Source organism: Psilocybe cubensis, chromosome 1, assembly GCF_017499595.1.
Source record: "Psilocybe cubensis strain MGC-MH-2018 chromosome 1, whole genome shotgun sequence".
NCBI classification, from domain to species: domain Eukaryota; kingdom Fungi; phylum Basidiomycota; class Agaricomycetes; order Agaricales; family Agrocybaceae; genus Psilocybe; species Psilocybe cubensis.
Window position 1 is genome coordinate 491,654 of NC_062999.1, and position 18,544 is coordinate 510,197.

Consider the following 18,544-nt stretch of genomic DNA (forward strand, 5'->3'; position numbering starts at 1 on the left):
AGCCAAATTTTGAAATTCTTCCTGGTTTCTGAGATATACGTGTAAAATAGGCACTTTAACATACTTAGAGGCACAATATAAAAAATCTGCTCTGATAGAGTTGTGGAATATAGAAATTAGATTACTTTATGTCTGCAAAACTACTTGCAGTTTTGAGGCTGTAATGAGTTGATAGCCAAATACTGGTTATGGATCAATATTACTACCATTATATATATCATAGATGTTATTGATTACATTATATATCGTTGAACTGAAATGCCCTTTAAAATAGCATTCCAGCGCAGTTAAAATCATGAGATTTGGTGAAGAAATGACCATTTTACACCTTTAACAATTTTTGGCCTTTGGATGGCTGGGAGCGGGAGCCACTCTCAGCCGCGTCTATTTTTGGCTGTGTCATTCAGCATTGACCATGTTTAGACGAGAGAGCATATCTACATGAATTCTGCACCGATTTTCATGATTCAAGATGATAAATGCTTGGTTTTTTAAAGTCAACATGTCTATTCTCATCTCAAATTCCAAACCATATTTCTCAGATCTGCAGCATGCAAGTTCTCTTTGTTATCATCATGTGATTTTTGATAAATCACTTATTTCATGTACTATTTGCATTCAAGCCTTACTTTTAAGACTCAAATGTGTGTTATATGTGTGTTGGACTTCATTAGTTCTGAATTATAAGAAGGTAACTGTCTAGAATGAAGAAATATAGGCATGTATCAGGTTTTGTGACAAAACCTTGCGTGACGCGTGATTATCCCTGCCTGTCACGCTATCAGGGATTGTGCAACACCACGTTAAGTACGTTATATCTGTATAACGGAGATCCTCGGAACGTTATCTACTTCCGAGTCGATGCGGACTCGGAGGTAGGATCATAGTGTCCGACCCATAACAATCCCATGTGAAGTGCTTTAATTGTGTCACTATAAATCTGAAAAATCTGTTTTGTTACAATAAATGTGAAACCAGTACTTTATTTTAGGCTGTTAGTGATATCTATAGTTTTGCAAAATATGGGACTTGACCTGGGCAAAAAAAGGGGCGTGGAACACTGGGACGCGTCAGTCATGTGACCATGGAACACTCTAGCTTAGTCAGCGCACTCACGACCTGGGCCTAAACATGAAGGAGTCTCAACTCGACTTCGACTCGTCCATTACAACGTTCAACGAAGTATCGACAGCAACAGGAATCATCGCTCTCTTTTTCGAAAAGCCTGCATTTACACTACTTTGAAATGCACGCTTTCAAAAAACTTGACAAATTCAACACACCTTTGCTGTTTGCTATTTTTTTCCAGTGCTGGTTAGTCGACGTTCTCGGACCAACTGTCGGTCAATAGTAATGGATCTTCCGGAACATATCTCACTGCCTCTATACTGCTTTGTGCCATACTGAGATATGACGTGTAAAGACCAGTTCTCGATGATTCCATCCGGCACAAGTTCGACAATTGGTACTTGTCTGGTAGCGCGCCACTTCAACCGGCTCCACACGGGAAAGGCACGACAATATGACACATGCCGCACCTTTAAAAACTTTGTTCCTCCCGTGTTGTACATGATGCCCAGCCATATCTGACATCTCACTCGTCTTAACAAAGAATGCTTCAACTCTCTTTGCATAGTCTCGACCCAATCTTCGTGGGATTCCTTTGGTGGGGACTATAACTAGCCGACAGGATCGCAATCAAAGCTGACTGGATTATAACTTGATATCAGACGGCCTGCAAGGCTCGAAACAATCTGCAGCTTACACCAGGTATGTCAGTACTCCTTACTCTATCTACTTCATCCTGACACATCGCACTTGCAGCCGCGTATCGTATCGTTGACCTGTCAAGCGTATAAGCACGAGGCTGATGGCTTTTCAGTGATTTAGGAGTCATCGTATAAATCGCTGAAGTCGCCTTTGTGGGCTCTGGTTTGCCGGTCAAGCCATTGGGTACATATATAGAGGGACACATTAAAGCCTGCGTCCCTCAACCATCCAATAATTTGCAGTGATTCAAGTCTATCGATATTTGCCTCTTCTGTCTCCTATCAAGTAGCAGCACCAGGAATGTCTCCGCGTCCGATCCTCAAATCTCAACCTCATCTGTCCTCCTTCCCCTTCATCGATGATAGCTTTAACAATTCCGAGTTTCCCACCCCAAATTGCTGGAATAACGCACTGCCCTTCGCAGATTCCCGAATTCCTCCGTTCGATTCTCCGCATGTCCACTTTCCACCCACACCTACTTTGACGAGGATTGAGATGACGCATTCTCCCTTTTCGTATGATCGAAAGCCAATTTCAGTTTCCCCCAATGCATGCGCACTCCCGGAACGCGGAGAAAGGGATGTGATAAACATTGATGGATCTGAGGACAGTTCAAACAGCAGTGGATCTTCAGGAAGTTACGGTGGTTATTTTCCTCCCCACATAAAAGAATCTCGTGCGGAAGCATACATAAATTCATCTTCATCTTTTCCACGTTCAGGTCCAACACACGATGGCACAGAACAAGGTACTTCGCGTCCATCACGCCCGCATTTTTCTCGCCATCAAACGCCCTATCACGCCCCCTCACAAATTACTCCTCATGATCCACATGGTTGCCCACCTGCACTCATCTTTGAACCGTCCTCGGAGTCCGAATCTGATTCATGCATTTCTCCACCGATGGACATGCCAATATCGACAGCGGGCATTTCACATATCTCGACGCATTTTTCAAACGGCGAGATGTCTGTGTGTCCGAATGATCAAGGTCGCTTTTCTTTTATATCTAGGAGCGGCAAGGAAAATGCACTGCGTGATATTCTCATGGACCCAGACAAGCGAATAGGGAAAAAGAGCAGGACAAGAACCCATTTCAAAGAAAGTCCGGAGTGGTATTCGGGATCTACCAGCGATTCTGCTGCTGCTGCTGTTGTTGAAGGAATATCGAAGTACCGCGCTAGACGCAGTCGTGGAGGTACATCTCATGACTGCACTAGCGCGAATCCATTCTGTGAATCTGGCTTGGACGGATGCTTGGGAGGGTTTTAGACATTTGGATGTTTTTATCTAGAGTTTGTCGCTGCAGAGTGACGACAGATACCAGTACAAATTAGCTGGGACATTTTAGGTGTTATTCTATAGCTTACTTCCAGGACAAGACCTGTATGAATTTTTATCGGTGGTCATTGACTTTTCACAAACTCCAAAACTACTTTTCACTTCTAGAATCACTGACGGCGTGCCCGGCACTAAGTAGATTGCCCATTACGTAATATGCATATTTCGAACTCAGGCCTTTCTCGCGGAGAACCCCTTGCGAGCAAGTCAACGTCTTCCAATGCCAGTGACCTCTTTTCCTCCACCAAAGGATGTCTTTGACGACGATGACGACGACGGATGGCAGGACATGCCAATTGTCCGCGAAGACACCTCTGCTAGCGGTCTAGATGAGGAAGACCAGAAGAAGTACCATTATCAAGCCTCGACTACCAATTCCAAGACGGCTGCCAATGCTACGGGAAACCTGATAGACGTTGACGATCTTGGGAACGAATGGCGCTCGAAGATTGACCAGAATGAGAGCGAATATACTCGACTGCGAGTTAATGAGGAGGATGAGGCCGATGAAGTGCACCTGCGCACGCGATACCTGTTCGACGAGGACAAGGCCATGACTCCGCTCAGCCAGATGCAGGCAACGAAGAACTTGCTCACAGAGGCTCAGCGCATTGCCTATGTTGGTCTATGTGCATTGACAAGTCGGGAAATGGTTCAGAACTTGAAGGTGGTTCATCGGAAAGAACTGAAGGCGTCCATCACCAGTATGGAGCTTTGGGCTCTCAAGATCATGGGCAGATTGTACTATCATATGGAATTGGAAACACCAGGTGAGCATCGCTGTACCGTGTCTATAATACCGGGCGTTGCTGATTATAGTTTACAGAACAGAAGATGATCGAAAGTCTGGGCGAGCATGGTGTACTGGCTTCGGATCTAGTACCAGCGTTGATGACTACGCATACGGTCGCGAACCCTGAATACGATCCAGAAGAAGCTCGCAGACAAGCTGAAGACGCCATTAACAATCCGGCTCCTGAGGAAGAGGATGACGACGCAGAAGAGGATGATATATCCATATCGGACCAGACGCTTGTTAATCAACCTCTATCTAAATCAGATTCGGAGGGGAATAAGACGCCTACTTTGGTCTCCTCGCCAAACATTTCCAAGGAAGATACTCACTCCCCTCGTGAAGGCGGGCCCCTGAAGCAAGTGCCAACAACCACCAAAGTCCTGCAAGAATCATCGACAGCTGCCATCGCCGGAGTCACGACATCGCTATCGTCTACAGATCAAAATGTCACCCTGGATATCCGCTGGACTGTACTTTGTGATCTCTTCTTGATCCTGATAGCCGACAGTGTATATGATGCACGCTCAAGGGTGCTTTTAGAGCAGGTCGCGTATAAGCTGGGTCTGGGGTGGCTTGATGTTGTGAAGTTTGAAAGTCGGGTAACCCAGGCGCTCGAGATTCAGGAAGACGTGGAAACGTTAGAGCAGCAAAGTTCAGTAGAGGGTGCTAGGAAGGCCGGGACAAAGCGACGTTACATGATGTTGGGATTGGCTACCATTGGTACTTACCCCTTAAAATGCCTCTGATTCTGTCTGACATTTTTGTTTAGGTGGAGGACTCGTTATTGGACTTTCTGCTGGACTTCTGGCTCCTGTCATTGGTCTCGGTCTGGCCGGAGCTCTCACCACCGTTGGCGTTACTGGGACTGGAGCTTTCCTGGGTGGTGCAGCAGGCGCCGCCGTTATCACAACAGGCGGCGTGCTGACTGGCTCAGGTATTGCTGTGCGCGGTATGGTCAAACGAACTCAGCAAGTCCGAACATTTGACATTCTTCCACTTCACAACAACAAACGCGTAAATTGTATTCTCACAGTCCCTGGGTGGGTTTGATTTGTCACAGATGCTGAAGTGAATGATTTAATTTGTTACAGCTTTATGAATGGAATGAACGATGATGTACGTTTACCGTTCAGCGTGCTTGACCCCATCGTCGGTGACGTTTTTAGCGTACTTTGGGAACCGGAGATGATCAGGGAGACTGGTAGTGCGTTGAAGATCTTGACAGGAGAGGTGTTGTCGCAGATTGGAATGACGGTATTGCAGGCTACAGTCATGACTGGGTTAATGTCTGCCTTACAGTGGCCAATTAGTGCGTGGTCTTGTTATTTTTCATCTATTCTTTTGACGCTGACGGGCTTCTGCGATTCAGTTCTGACAAAACTCGGCTATCTCATTGATAATCCGTGGAGTAACGCCCTCGACAGAGCCAAATCGGCGGGTAAAGTTTTGGCGGATGTTCTTATCAACCGCCATCTCGGCGTCCGTCCCATCACGTTGATAGGCTTCTCTCTTGGTGCCCGAGTGATATTTTACGCCCTTCTAGAGCTCGCAAAGCAGAAGCAGTTTGGAATTGTCCAGGATGTGTTTTTGCTAGGAGCAACTCTCACTGTGTCGCAGAAGACGTGGTGCGAGACTCGTTCAGTGGTCTCGGGACGATATGTCAACGCGTTTGCCCGGAACGATTGGGTACTCAATTATCTTTTCAGAGCGTCGAGTGGTACAGTGGGTACAGTCGCTGGGCTGAGGCCTATTGAGGGTGTACCTGGGTTGGAGAACGTTGATGTGACAGACAAAATTGCGGGGCATATGAGCTATCGGACATTCATGCCTCTTATTCTAGACCAGCTAGGGTTCCCTGTGTTTTCTGATTACTTTGACGAACCAGAGGTTAGTCTTAATTCATTCTTTTGTTTAGAACCTCTGTCATTGACTTCGTTCCAGGAACCCGATTTCGATGAAGATAGGATAGTAGTTAGGGAAGAGGATAATCAGAAGAAGTCTGGCTGGTTTTCGCGGAAGAGCACCAACACTACACCTCAGAAATACGTCCAGCGTCCACCATCCTCTTCTACATTCGGTAACCTGAAGCACCGCACTCAAACAAACGGGTCTGCTGGAAAGGATGCGTCTGCTGAAGACGACGACCTCCCACCTCGGATGGACTCTTCTTCTCACATTTCAAGGAAATCTCATGATGATGATTCGACATTAGCGGGTTCTGGGAAGAATACACCGACTTCTTCACGGCCCACAACACCAACATCATCTCAAGGTCCCTCTGCATCTTCATCCCACTTACCCCTTCATGCCGGTTTCGACTTAAGCGCTATCAAGAGTGTGCTTAGTGAAGTCGAACAGGACCCTAGTAAAGGTGCTTTACCGCAAACTTCAAATGTGACATTGGCCAAAAATCATTTGACGAGACTTGATCCACCTCCTGTTGCACCGCCATCGACACGATCACAATCTACGCCGCCTCTCCAGATGCCCGAGACCATTCCTCACCCTCGGTCATCGTCACTTGATTATGAGCTTAGCAGCTCTCCAGCAGAGGAGCGGAATACTTTTGGCCGTCACGCGACCGAGGATCCGTCGTCGTATTCGAAATCGTATTCTTTATCAACTGCCCCAACTGCCTCCACATCAAGACTGGATACGACAAGCACATTATCTTCTTCAACAATATCCTACGGCCCCTCGGTTATGTACAATTCCAAGACACCTACAGCGACATCGGCACATAGCAATCCCTTCAGTCTAAACGATGATGAAGATGGATCTCTGGCCACACCACGATACCCCCTTGCTTCTCTCCCAGACGACATCACACCATCTTGGGGTGCCCCCATATCGGCATCTCCATTCACCAACACTACCTCATTATCGTATTCCTCTGCTGCTAGCAATATCCCGTATAACCCCTTTTCCGCATCCGCTGTAGCGGGTATGAACATGCAAACAAGTACCCCAGCCTTCTCGTTTGGAGCATCGGACGGTTCGATTTCAGGCTCGTCAGCATCTCAGGACGATGCCTGGAGTATACCACCATTGAGCACGAAGAAGAAGACAACACTGGATGGGTTGAATTCTAACCCGTGGTCATGATGCTTAGTATTGTGTTCCGTTCCACGTTATTATCTGTACATGGGCTTCGCATGCTCAAAGGTGCCTAACTATCCAGGAAGCACGTACATACGGGGAGGAGCAATTACTACTTTAACCGCTTTTCACTTCTCATTGCTATCTCTAGTTTTGGTTATTTTTCCCTACACACCTGTCTTTTACGTATCGCAATTTTCATTCATAGCTCATCAAGGATATAAAAATGCATTTTAAACTCGAATCGAGCATTAGAGAATAGAAATCTCTATTAATGATGGCTTAATAGTACAGATACAAAGGTTGGTAAGTGACGTCTACTGTATCCGATGGAACAGGATGACATAGGGATAGATATGTAGAAAAGGCTATCCAATAATCATCCTTTTATACAAAATGTGGAGACTATCGACATGGCGAGTGTGGCGTAAAACTTGGTTGACGAGAACCCAAAGGATGGATTCCATAAGATTCCAAATGTAAATTGTACAAGGAGAAATCAATAGAGAGTACGCTTCACAAAATGATACAAGGATTGTAGTTTAAGATTACAGTGGTCGTTGCCTCTTGACTCTAACCCTGGAGTCACCGCCCCTCCCGTGTCCTTCATTATCATCGTCATCATCATCAACTTCGAGAGGACGCTTACTTGTACTAGCTGAGAGTCCGTCCATGTGGTTCAGTCGAGAGCTGGTAGCAACCTTACTGAAGGCGTTTTCGTTAGATTTTTTGGAGTCGTTCTCATCTTTCCACCACGTCATTTCGAAATAGTCGGCCGGATAAAGACTAATCTTTGCACGTTTCGGTAAGGTTGGTGGGAGTGGGGGCTTGGAATCATTGGTCAGTGACTCTAATGCAGTAGGGGTTATGCCCAGTGGGGCCATTGATTCAGCTGTGCTTCGTAGAAAATTGGAAAACCACTTCTCATCCGGGCTATCCCAATTAACAACGGGATCGGCAGGGGGAGTATGGTCATCTGAATCTAGGTCTCCATTCTGTTCTTTGGGGTAACGAGGCAAAAAATGGGTACCGAGAGTGCGAAAAATGCGGTTAAGAGCGGAGACCTTGAACTTGCCCATGGATTGGCTGACACGTCCAAGGGAGCAAAAAATAATAGCGGCCACCTTGCGGTCTCCCCCAACAACCACGCCGCGATCTATAACCGAATCATTGAAGAGCTCATCCATCTTCTTGTACAGAGCATGTGGGCCATCTTCATGACGAGTGTACCGCAGTACTTGGTAGACAAGAACCCAAAAGATAGACTCCATATCATCTCCGAGGGAGTGCATAACAGGCTCAGATGGATGCGCCTGAAGAAGCCTTGCCGAAATAAATGCCCAGGTACCCTAGTGAATTAAAACATTAATGCTATAATTAAAACAATGAAACGAGGGTGAAAACTAACTGTTCGTCCAGTGCACATTTGTTTATGCTTGTGACGCTCGTCAAGGAGCAAACACATATCCCAGTCAATCAGGATTCCTCTCCATTCTTTAGTGTTCGGATTTTGCACAATCATAATATTACCCGCGCTAAGGTCTCTGTGTAAAACCCCGGCCTTGAATGCTGCTTGAGCGGCTGGAGGATAACGGTAAGGACAAATTTACAAGGTCAACCGGAAATGAACATACCATCAACAACATCCGCAAGACATGAAAGAAGAACTTTGCACCACGTGAACGTGGACAGATCTCGAGCAACGGTGTTGAGCACAAGGCGATGGCAGACCATAAGTCCAAAATGTTTGAATCTTCCGCTGTGGTTGAGACGGCCCCACCACTCCTGCGTCTCAGTCTTCAAATCATCAACGTCATCGCCAAGGCGCATGGACGCAATATTCGGAACCCCATGCTCATAAAGTCTGCGATATATATCAGCTTCAGGCGCTGTGCGCGCTGAACCCTCTTGCCACGAATCCTTCATGAAGCACATCTTTCTCTCCGACGGCTTGGGATGATCTAAAAAGGCCAATGATCGCCTAGAGCCGCGCGTAAAAGGGTTGAGGATATTAGGCCTGTATGTAGGTGCTGGCACAAAAAATGCATCGGTTTGACGTATAGCGGAATCATGGAGAGTAACGCGATAGAAATTTGACTCTTTCGCGGGTCTCCGAGGCCTGCCATCAAAATTGTTCCTGTGATGACTGAATTTTGCTCCTTTATGCCAGGACTGTTCGTAATATTTATCAAAGGCACTCGCCACATCATCAGGAAGCGTTTTGTTAGGAACGCGAACAGCGTTGGTATCGAATCCTCTTTGGCGGAGTGACAATTGACCGAAGCGAAGATAAAACCCAAAGATCAAACTAGGTCGTTTGACATAGTTGAATCGGGTGCTAACAACGGCGCCTCGACGGTCCCATCGTATGAACCGCGCGAATTCTCCCAGAATCAACAAGGAGAAGAAATGGGACCTGAATGCCATAGACATTGCTACACCGGCGTAAGCAGCAATTTGACCACGTGTATGGATTGCACGCTGTGTGTCTTTCTCAACCTCAGAGACCAAAGCGCGAGAGCCCGCAGATTGTTTGGAAGCGTCGGCGGCTTTGACCACGGGAGGTTGCTTGACATTCTCTTTCAAGGCGTCCTGAGAATCATTTGACGGAGCGTATTCGGAACCCTCTTCAGAGCTTTTAGAATCGCTTTCAATTTCATTGACGACATCAAGAGAGCTAGCAGGCTTCTCTGCATCCTCGACTCCCTTTCCAGTGCTATCACGATCTTTGTCGAGGCCTTCAGCATCTCTTTCATTTTCATTGACAACATGGAGAGAACTAGCGGGCTCGTCTGCGTCCTCGGCCGCATTTTCGGTGCTATCAGCAACGTCAGCAGAGGCAGAGTTGGAAGGATCCGGTTCACTGGTAGCGTTCTCGATGGGGTCCTTGGTGTTCGGCTTTTCGTCGTTAACATGGGCAAATGGGTCGTACGAGTGATCAACTTTGAATTCCTCGTGTGTTTGTTGACGAGAAAATGCGCATGAACCATCAGAAGGTATAGATGGAAAATCGGACTGCCAGTACGTAGACACGTCCACATTCAATGACGCGCAATCGGCATCGGGATTTTTGAAGTGCGCAAATCGCAATTTCTGACTGTTGTCAATTCCAGTGACCCAGTCATCCAAAGCGTCGATCTTGCAACATAGTTTTAGCATAGCCTTTGGTGTCAAACAAGAATCTTACATAGTGCTTATACATAGAAAGTTCTGGCTGTCTTGCCCCCTTTATTGGCGGTACAGATTTGAGTTTGCTTTCTCTAGTTTCGCTTATGGGTTTTTGTTGATAATGTGTTGGTGTGTTTGCGTTCCAGGGAAGAAAGTTGTCAAGGAATTCGAGTGGGTCCATCCCAACGAGATAGTGACCCCTGGTCTCATTTGAGATTTGAGCATATGCTTCGTTTGCCAGTGGCAGACTCATGGCGTGAATTTGAGTAGTAGGTTTAACAGCGACAGGTGTTTCTTGAACAGGAGGTGGGTTTTGGTTGACAGGGGTGACTGGAACTGTTGTATCAGGACGAGCAGGTAGGTCTACGACCTGAGAGTCTGCCATGGGGGGCAAGTGGGATACATGGTGGCAGTCGAAAGAGTCTCTAATTATACTCCGGCCATTCTGAAAGTCAACATCGTTCGTAACCAATTAAGAAATTCGCACGGTCACGGGACCATCATTGTCGCCCTCATTTGGACAAAAAACTTGGCACCCCTGCCCAAACTGGCTGATCATTGTCTTTTCGGCGACCTATGCATTGTCTTCTCGGTAATTTGACTGTAGCGACACACATGGGACCAGTTATAGATTCACCATCTTTTACTGATGGGTTGAACTGATGGGCCAGCATTGGCATCTTGGCCAGCTCAGTGCGTAAGTACATTGACCATTGTCTTCAAACCCCATGATGGTTGATCACCTTCTTGAATCACATGGAAATACTTCGATAAATATACACATCGAGTTCTGTTTTTTTAGTTCATTATTACTAAAGTACACGTTCAGTTCGCGTTCGGGACGCGTTCGATATTGTCTCCACGTGACCGCGACCGTAAAGGCGCGGTTCCCCGAAATTGTAGTAGATAAGAGGTTTGGCATTCCGTGGTACGAGATGATAGGCAATAGGAGTGCTAAATTGTACAGATGCATCTTGGTGAAAGGATATTTTTGAGGGCTGAACTTTTTCACTCGATCAGAAGGCCCACCACCGTACCCCAAAACTTGAGACAATTGCCGAAAAAAGTTTTTGATTGAAGCAGCCTCTGGTTTTCCGAACTCGCAAAGCAGGTCACGTAGTACATGAAAGAGCGTTTACTGAAGCAAATTTGAGTACAGCATACAGGCGATAAACGAGCATAAACGATGTTGTAACAAGGGTATGCCTCACTAATAGTTTAATATTATTTGATCGGGTTGAAAGGGAAGCACTACGCAGCACAGAGTATGCAATGTTTATCGACAGTAAGGGAACATCGATTAAGAGTTAAACATTAATACCTTCAAGATTTAAATCAGAGATATTCCGAAGGGTTGAGAATTGGAACGTCCAGCCAACCTTCACATCGGCTTCGAATCTCTAGAACCACGTACTCATCATCCCGAAATGGCTATTTGAAGAAATCCCCAAAAATTGTCAACACATGCCCGCATTGCCTTCGTAAAGCACCCTTAGATGTATGAGCGTCAAATGCCATAAATACCATGGTGCAAAACCTCTCCGTTGTTCATGGCTCTCCTTCCAGTATAACCTTTATCCACTCTCCCAAACTACGTCCGTTCCAAACATGTTTCACTCGTTTCTCTCCGCTGGTTGTCTCTGTTCTAGATGATTGTTCTTCAAGAAGTAAATTCCATCCCAGCGAATATCCAGGTGGTAGCAAAAGAACCGCCCCTGGCGTAGTGAACCAAGGGTGACGCATGGCGTCTTCCGCCTGAATACGTGACGCTGATGGATATACGAGGAAGCGAGAAATGAGATCTATAAGAGCAGGGACGGGTTCGGGCTGGTCTGAAATCGACTCTTTATTTTCTCGTGGTAAAGATGGGACAGAAACGGAAGGAGAAATGGGATCAAGTGGACTTGAAGATGCGGAGGTCGATGAAGGAGGGAGAGGCGAGGTCAAGAATTGCCTTGGAGAAAGTGGGTCGCGCACTGATGTTGGTGATAATCCAGAAGTGGCATTTTTCTCCAAGGAATTTGCTGGTATAGAAGCGGAGGTCGAGCGAGATGAAGAAGGACATGTGTTAATATTAGGATTCGGATTGGAACTGTCAACCATTGGAGTGTTGGAAGAAGATGGCAGGTTCGGTAAAAGGGGAATGAGTGGGACAGCTGGCACGACGTTGAATACGACAGACGTCGAGCCTGGAAGTTCCTCAAAGTCCTACAAGACCAAAATAACAGGCCAAAAGGGGAGGCAGTCAGCATTAACTCATTTCACATGATTTTAAGCGCCCATAGGAACTGAATTCCACTGAAACGAAGTATTTAATCGAGATAGAACAGGAAAACTCACAGGCCAGTTCTCCTTCGTCGGTGTCCCGAAAATCTTGAAAATGCTCCAAGCCAGACCGATTTCTCCTCTTTCGCCATTGAAAAGCGTATCTCGTTTCCACTGTGCGCTAGGATACCCTATTCTTAAATATTTTGGAACGATGAAAGGCGCGAGGGGGTCTGAATCGGGTTCAGTGTCATCGTCGTCGTCTCCGTCATCTTCGTCATCGGAGACCAGGCGAAGAGGTGTGAAGAACTCTGCAAATGTGGCACCAATTGACCAGAGGTCTATTGCGCAATGGTCATAGTTCCTCGAACCAAAGAGCAGTTCGGGCGCGCGATATGCTCTGAAGAGGTTACTTACTTATAAGTCTATCAATTTATGGAGTTAAACATACCTCGTTGACACTTCAAAGTACAACTTTCCCTTGTATTCCGGCCACAGATCGTGATTCTTCTCCAAATCCTGTTCTGCCTCGCACCAGGACACACCAAAGTCGATGAGCTTGACGCACCCGTCCGTGGTGAGCATGATATTTTCTGGCTTAATGTCGCGGTGCCCTATCCTCCGTTGTGCAGAGTGAAGAAACGCTAGCGCGGAAAGGGTCTGTATCATGATGCTTCGCGCAATGGTGCAGAACTGTTCATCGTGTACGGCCGCGTCTTCGTCTGTATCAACATCCTGGGTCTGAGGCGGTGGAAATCGATGCGGTGAGAAGTAGGGGGAAGTAAGGATGGAGGATAAGGATATAGGGAAGTAGGGCATGTAAATGCTAAGCATGTTCTGTTCTTCGTCTCGAAAGCTCCCAAGGACGAGGGTGATCTAAGGTAGATTAAGCATAATGAAACGTCGACGATGGCCCACGAACATTTGGATGTATGATGGATGAGAGCAACCGGAGTTCTTTGACAATGTCGTGCGGCTCCCTCGCGAACTTCCTCAACGTCGTCGCGGACTTGACAACAATCCACTGGGGCACGCCGTCCGTGATTGTTGTCCATGTTTTTGAGACCGTTGCAAACGGGCCTTCCTGGATCATGTCAAAATGGGATCCTGGCTAGACGGTAAACCATGTTATCAGATACTATTAACCCAAAAAATGGGGAGCCAGGAATCATCATGATCCGGATTCCGCTGGACGTCGACCGTCGACGCGCAGTAATGTCTGAGAGATGCTCACCGTGCCCAGTATTCGGAGTACATCTACCTGTGCTTTTGGTCTCCCAAGTGGGGCGCTCATGTTGGATAGAGTTTAACCTGCAGGCGGGTTTGCGGCGGTCGAATGCATTTGGGGCCTGAGTCTTAACCTGATCGAAGGCAAGTGATCATTTCGATGGCCCGATGTCCATGACTTATTTATGAACTCCGGTCGTTTTATGTAAGGTCGTGATCTACAGCTCACGACGGACGACGACGACCAGTACTCTACCCTATCAAACCTATCTTGAATACCAACATAGCTGGTATCGAAATACCCAACTAAACACGAATGGCGGACGAGAATAAAGGAGCATCCAACAGTGAGTCTTTAGTATCTTTCTATCCAGGATCGTTTGCGCTGATTAGATCGTGTTGTTTGTGAACAACGCAGATGAGCGTCTCCTCGCTGCTGCGCGCGATGACAATGAGGATCTTTTGCTTGAGATCTTTGAGCAAGGGGATTTTGATATCAACTGCCAGGATGGGTGCGTACTTTAAAGTTTTAATGAAATCCAGCCTCTTCTTGAGTTTATACTTATACAACCCCGTCTACAGACTAGGAAACACTCGTGCGTTCTACAAGATCCACTGTGCGGTCTTCTGTCCTAACTAACAAAAGTCATGCTCCATATCCTCAGCACTACATAATGCGTGAGCCGCCCTTCATCCCCCTGTCGCATGTTGCATGTACTCATTAAACATGTTCCTGGCTTCCGCCCCTCTTTCCCGTTCATACAACCATCCATATCGCTCAACGAGGACAGCGTGATGCACGGTTCTACCGATGTGCTGGAACACATCCTTTCACATGAAGACTGCGATGTCGATCCCATTAACCGCCTCGACAAAGCGACACCTCTCCATCTCGCAGTGCAAATCCAACACACCGACCTGCGCCTGCACATCTTCGACAGTCTTCTCGAGGCAGGGGCGGATACTTCGTGCGTTAATTCTATCTAGATCTCGGAATACCCTTGATTTGATGCTTGTGGCTTGCAGAATAAAAGACAAGAACGGGGAGACCGTCATTGACCTTCTCCCAGCCGACGATACCAAGCTTCGTGCACTCATCCGCAAACACCAGGCGCAGGCCACGATCTCGCGAGACGACGTTGCTAGCGGTGAGTATCCAAGCGTTCATCCAAACTCCTACCATACTCTTCTTACTTTCAATCTCGATATCATTCCCATGAACCCCTTTGCTTGATTAATTTTCATTGACTGATGATGAACTATCGATTCTGATCGTCATTTATTTTATCTTCTACAGATGGCGAAGATGAAGGCGGGTCGGGATCGGGCTCTGATGAAGATTGAATATTAGATTCTGGATAACTTCATTAATGAGTCGGGTCCGCTGGAAGCAGAGCAACGAGCGTCAGTTTAAACCACACATACATACTCGGTGGTTATCTAGATGGACATTTAATACAATACACACTCGGGTCTATCCTTCCATCCTAAATTAGCTTTCCATACATCGACAAATCGACTGATAGAGGCAAGTGAAGATTGGCACGGTCAGGATTCCCGAGGACAGGGTAAGAATAGATTCGATTCCGGGTACTGGATGTTAAAAAGGTTGTCGTAACGTATCATGATTGTTCATTAGAAAGGGCGAGTATGGTACAGATAAGAAATTGAAAAATGTTGACAAACGAAAACAAGGTGGAAGGGAAGAAAACAAGTGAAATGTTCCAGAGGGTGAATAGCGATGTGCATGTGACGGAATGGATGGAGATGCGAATGCCGGAGCAAAACAGAAACAGAAACAGAAACATAATAAAAAGTTGAAAGATTTGAAAACAGACATACAAAAGCCAGCAGGGAAGGAAAGACGAGAAAATGATGAGAGGAGACGCAGGACGAAAAAAATAGGGGTAAAGAGTGATCCGAAAATTGCCAGAAATAATTACGGATAGATAACTTCGTTGTGCAGAGGAACCAAGATATCTAAATCGACGGTGTTGGTATTGGTGTCTCCGATGAGAAAACGGTGAAGACTAGCCAATCACACATTGATCACTAAAGATCAATGACGACAAGCCGCAGCGGGGAAAAGAAAGTGAATCATGGAGGATGGATAAAATGAGGGGAATCAGCACGTAGGTATACGTGGCAGAGTCGTTAATTTTTCCGATGCAGTTTATTCTGGAGGAAATTTGTTGTGCTGTGGTTGATCGTGGAATATGTCGGGATGATATGAGCTATTTTGAGTGTGAAAACAGGGGTCGGTCTGGAGAGGTGAAGCCTGAGGGTAGCAGAACGATGGCGATAGAATATGTTGCAATATCTGTGCAATAGATGCAGAGAGGGAGAATAGATAGCATCAGGTTCGCCTTTTCTGTTGCTGCCCACGCTTGGCCTGTTGTTGTGGTAGCTGTTGTCTTTGCATCATCTTCATCCTCTCCATCTTTTGTTTCGATGGCGGTAGGCAGATGGAGGTACCCGGCATTAGCGGATCGCACACAACCTTGGAGTTGACCTCCTTGAATTTTTCCAACGTCCACCCGCTCTCTTTTGCAAGCTCCCAACAGCTATCGCCCGGTTGCACCCATCGGGACAACGTGCCCTCAGGGCATTTTTTCGAGGCTGGCGGTGGGGATGATAGGGAAGGCGATATGAGAAGTCGCCACATGAGTAGCAGAAGAACAGCGATGATGAGAAAGAAAGGAAAGAGTGTCCGGTATGCGCCCATTCGGGTGTTGGCACCTTTGCTACTTTGTGCGGTACGAGGTACGATAGTGCGGTTCTATTAAGTCGCAACAGGCACGAGATATGAGGTATAAGATGGGATATAAAGCGATAATTAGTACTCCCATCCGTGTATAAAGAGGGATATAATTAGACAGTAAAGGAGAATATGGAATGCGTACGTGGTCATCGGACAGGAGCTGGTAGCCCCGGCTTCTCGTCCTGGGCGAAGCTTCCACATCATCTCCACGTCGGCCGCTGCTTTCATCTTCACCATCGTCTGTGTCAAAGATATCATCTATCCCTTCTAAGCTCGAAGAACCAGCTACTGTCACTGTTGATGGCACCGAATCAACTATAAAGACGCTAAATGAGTTCTCGAACTTGATTTAAACTGCAGAGTCCAATATCTCGCTGCATTGAGGAGGTAAGCTGCCACATACCTTTCGTCAACTCGCCATACTCAGCGCCCACAGGTCCCTGCCATATGCTCCCTCCACTACGAAAGAGGTACCTTCCCGAATCAGCATCGTATCCAATACGCTTCACACCCTCCGGGAGCCTGTATTCATCCTATAGCATTAGATTCAATCAGGAAGGTAAGTTAGTTGACATTCATGGTCCACCAAGTATGGCACAGAACGCACCTCGTCATACTGTGTCCAACGTCCCATCGTGGTGTCGCTGTTGTTGTCGTTATTGTTATCGTAAAGAGACTGGCACGATTCTTTCGCCCCGATATGATTCCTCCAGTCAGACCTTCAGATTTGTAGAAGTACACAATGTCAAGAAAAGAAGGAGCACAGTGGCACCTCCTGTCTGAGGTGGAGAGGAGGAAAACCAGGGAAAACTGCGGTGGGGCCGCTGGACTCCAGCTGGGCCGTGGCCGTGTTGTATAGATGAAATGGAATTTGATCGGGACTTGTCCTAAAAATGGTCTTGGACGTGATGCGGGCTTCGGCATTCCTTGTGCCTTGGGAATGTTGTTAACTGGTTTAGATCGCAGCCAAAACGAAAGTTTATTCTGGAATCCTTTTCTTGTAACCCTGTAAAACTGTTAAGCCAACAAAGTAAAGACGAATGACGCTCAGGTTCTGTTTCGACTTGAGCTATGTATGTATACTGACAATGCCAAGAGTTCGATGTGATAAATCATTGAGGTTAAAGACGTAATTCGTCGTTACTGAAACCAGGAATCAGAGTCGTATGTAAAGCAGCCACTCAGAATCTGGTAGGGTATATGATGGATATATTAAATTATAAGGCACCATACAGTCATGAAAGAATAGCAATGGTAAATGAAGAATCCATCCAAGTCGTTTGGGAACCCCATTGGATGGGACTTGCCGAGAAATGTAGGTCACAAAAGAAACCCCGATTACAAATTAAATCGGAGCTTTAATAACTTGACAAAAAATACTTAAGACTCAAGAGTAAGTCATGCAATCGCGTGGTTTGCACGCAGTGAACGTGAATTTGGTATACTTCAGACCAGTTTACACTACCCTTGAGCGAAATATTTTGATCTATTAATCTTCAGGATCCTCAATCACCGGAGTTCAATAACTGCCTATCTGTAACCTCGCCTCTCTCTGCTTAAAGCGTTGGGCTGGCGAGAAGTACAGTTACCAAGAACCTCCCAAAATCCACGCATCTAGAATATGTATCCAATTTTTTCTGGAGGATTAAATTGTACTTAAAAGCATTATTTTTCCACAAATACATAGACCGGCGAGATTACTCATGACATCATGATCATGTTTCTGAATTAGATTTTGTAGATTTCACAATCGTTGCTTCACCAGCGTAAGTCTAACTTGGTGACTAATTTTGATTTAAATCTTCAAGGTACAAGATACCTCGAAAGTTATAGTAGAAACATCCAAGGTAAACGCCACACACCCTCCGCCTGCCGGATGAAGCAAGGTGAAAATCCACGTGTCTCTTCGATCCTCGTGTAGTGGTGGACTGACGATGACTGGTAGTACCTACAGTCCACTCCACAGCCGGAATCCAGAAATACCATCAGGTTCTCAGAAGGACGATAAGGTAGGACAACACATGGGAAACGCTTCTTCATCATGGAATGGGCCACCTTGCGAGATGCGTGAAGAGCGCATTCCTATGCAGTAACCTGCCAGCAGCAATATAAGGGGC

At 46.4% G+C, this 18,544-nt stretch overlaps 5 protein-coding genes across 5 annotated transcripts; 2 read left to right on the forward strand and 3 right to left on the reverse strand.

Annotated features, from left to right (window-relative positions):
* Positions 1-2,673: 2,673 nt before the first annotated feature.
* JR316_0000130 (uncharacterized protein) lies at positions 2,674-3,042 on the forward strand (the record flags this gene model as incomplete). Its single annotated transcript, XM_047885945.1, has 2 exons — positions 2,674-2,738; positions 2,784-3,042. The coding sequence occupies 2 exons, from the start codon at positions 2,674-2,676 to the stop codon at positions 3,040-3,042; spliced, it is 324 nt and encodes a 107-aa protein (XP_047753691.1).
* Positions 3,043-7,554: 4,512 nt separating this feature from the next.
* Positions 7,555-10,559, reverse strand: JR316_0000131 (uncharacterized protein; the record flags this gene model as incomplete). The annotated part of the gene is made up of 4 exons (XM_047885946.1): positions 7,555-8,355; positions 8,415-8,587; positions 8,641-10,144; positions 10,194-10,559. The coding sequence occupies 4 exons, from the start codon at positions 10,557-10,559 to the stop codon at positions 7,555-7,557; spliced, it is 2,844 nt and encodes a 947-aa protein (XP_047753692.1).
* A 1,163-nt stretch (positions 10,560-11,722) lies between these two features.
* On the reverse strand, positions 11,723-13,733 carry JR316_0000132 (Cyclin-dependent kinase 2; the record flags this gene model as incomplete). Its single annotated transcript, XM_047885947.1, has 5 exons — positions 11,723-12,382; positions 12,515-12,839; positions 12,891-13,315; positions 13,362-13,550; positions 13,674-13,733. The coding sequence occupies 5 exons, from the start codon at positions 13,731-13,733 to the stop codon at positions 11,723-11,725; spliced, it is 1,659 nt and encodes a 552-aa protein (XP_047753693.1).
* A 249-nt stretch (positions 13,734-13,982) lies between these two features.
* Positions 13,983-15,010, forward strand: JR316_0000133 (Ankyrin repeat-containing protein; the record flags this gene model as incomplete). The annotated part of the gene is made up of 5 exons (XM_047885948.1): positions 13,983-14,013; positions 14,085-14,178; positions 14,458-14,634; positions 14,693-14,814; positions 14,964-15,010. The coding sequence occupies 5 exons, from the start codon at positions 13,983-13,985 to the stop codon at positions 15,008-15,010; spliced, it is 471 nt and encodes a 156-aa protein (XP_047753694.1).
* A 1,012-nt stretch (positions 15,011-16,022) lies between these two features.
* Positions 16,023-17,061, reverse strand: JR316_0000134 (uncharacterized protein; the record flags this gene model as incomplete). The annotated part of the gene is made up of 4 exons (XM_047885949.1): positions 16,023-16,445; positions 16,570-16,742; positions 16,831-16,960; positions 17,035-17,061. The coding sequence occupies 4 exons, from the start codon at positions 17,059-17,061 to the stop codon at positions 16,023-16,025; spliced, it is 753 nt and encodes a 250-aa protein (XP_047753695.1).
* Positions 17,062-18,544: the final 1,483 nt, after the last annotated feature.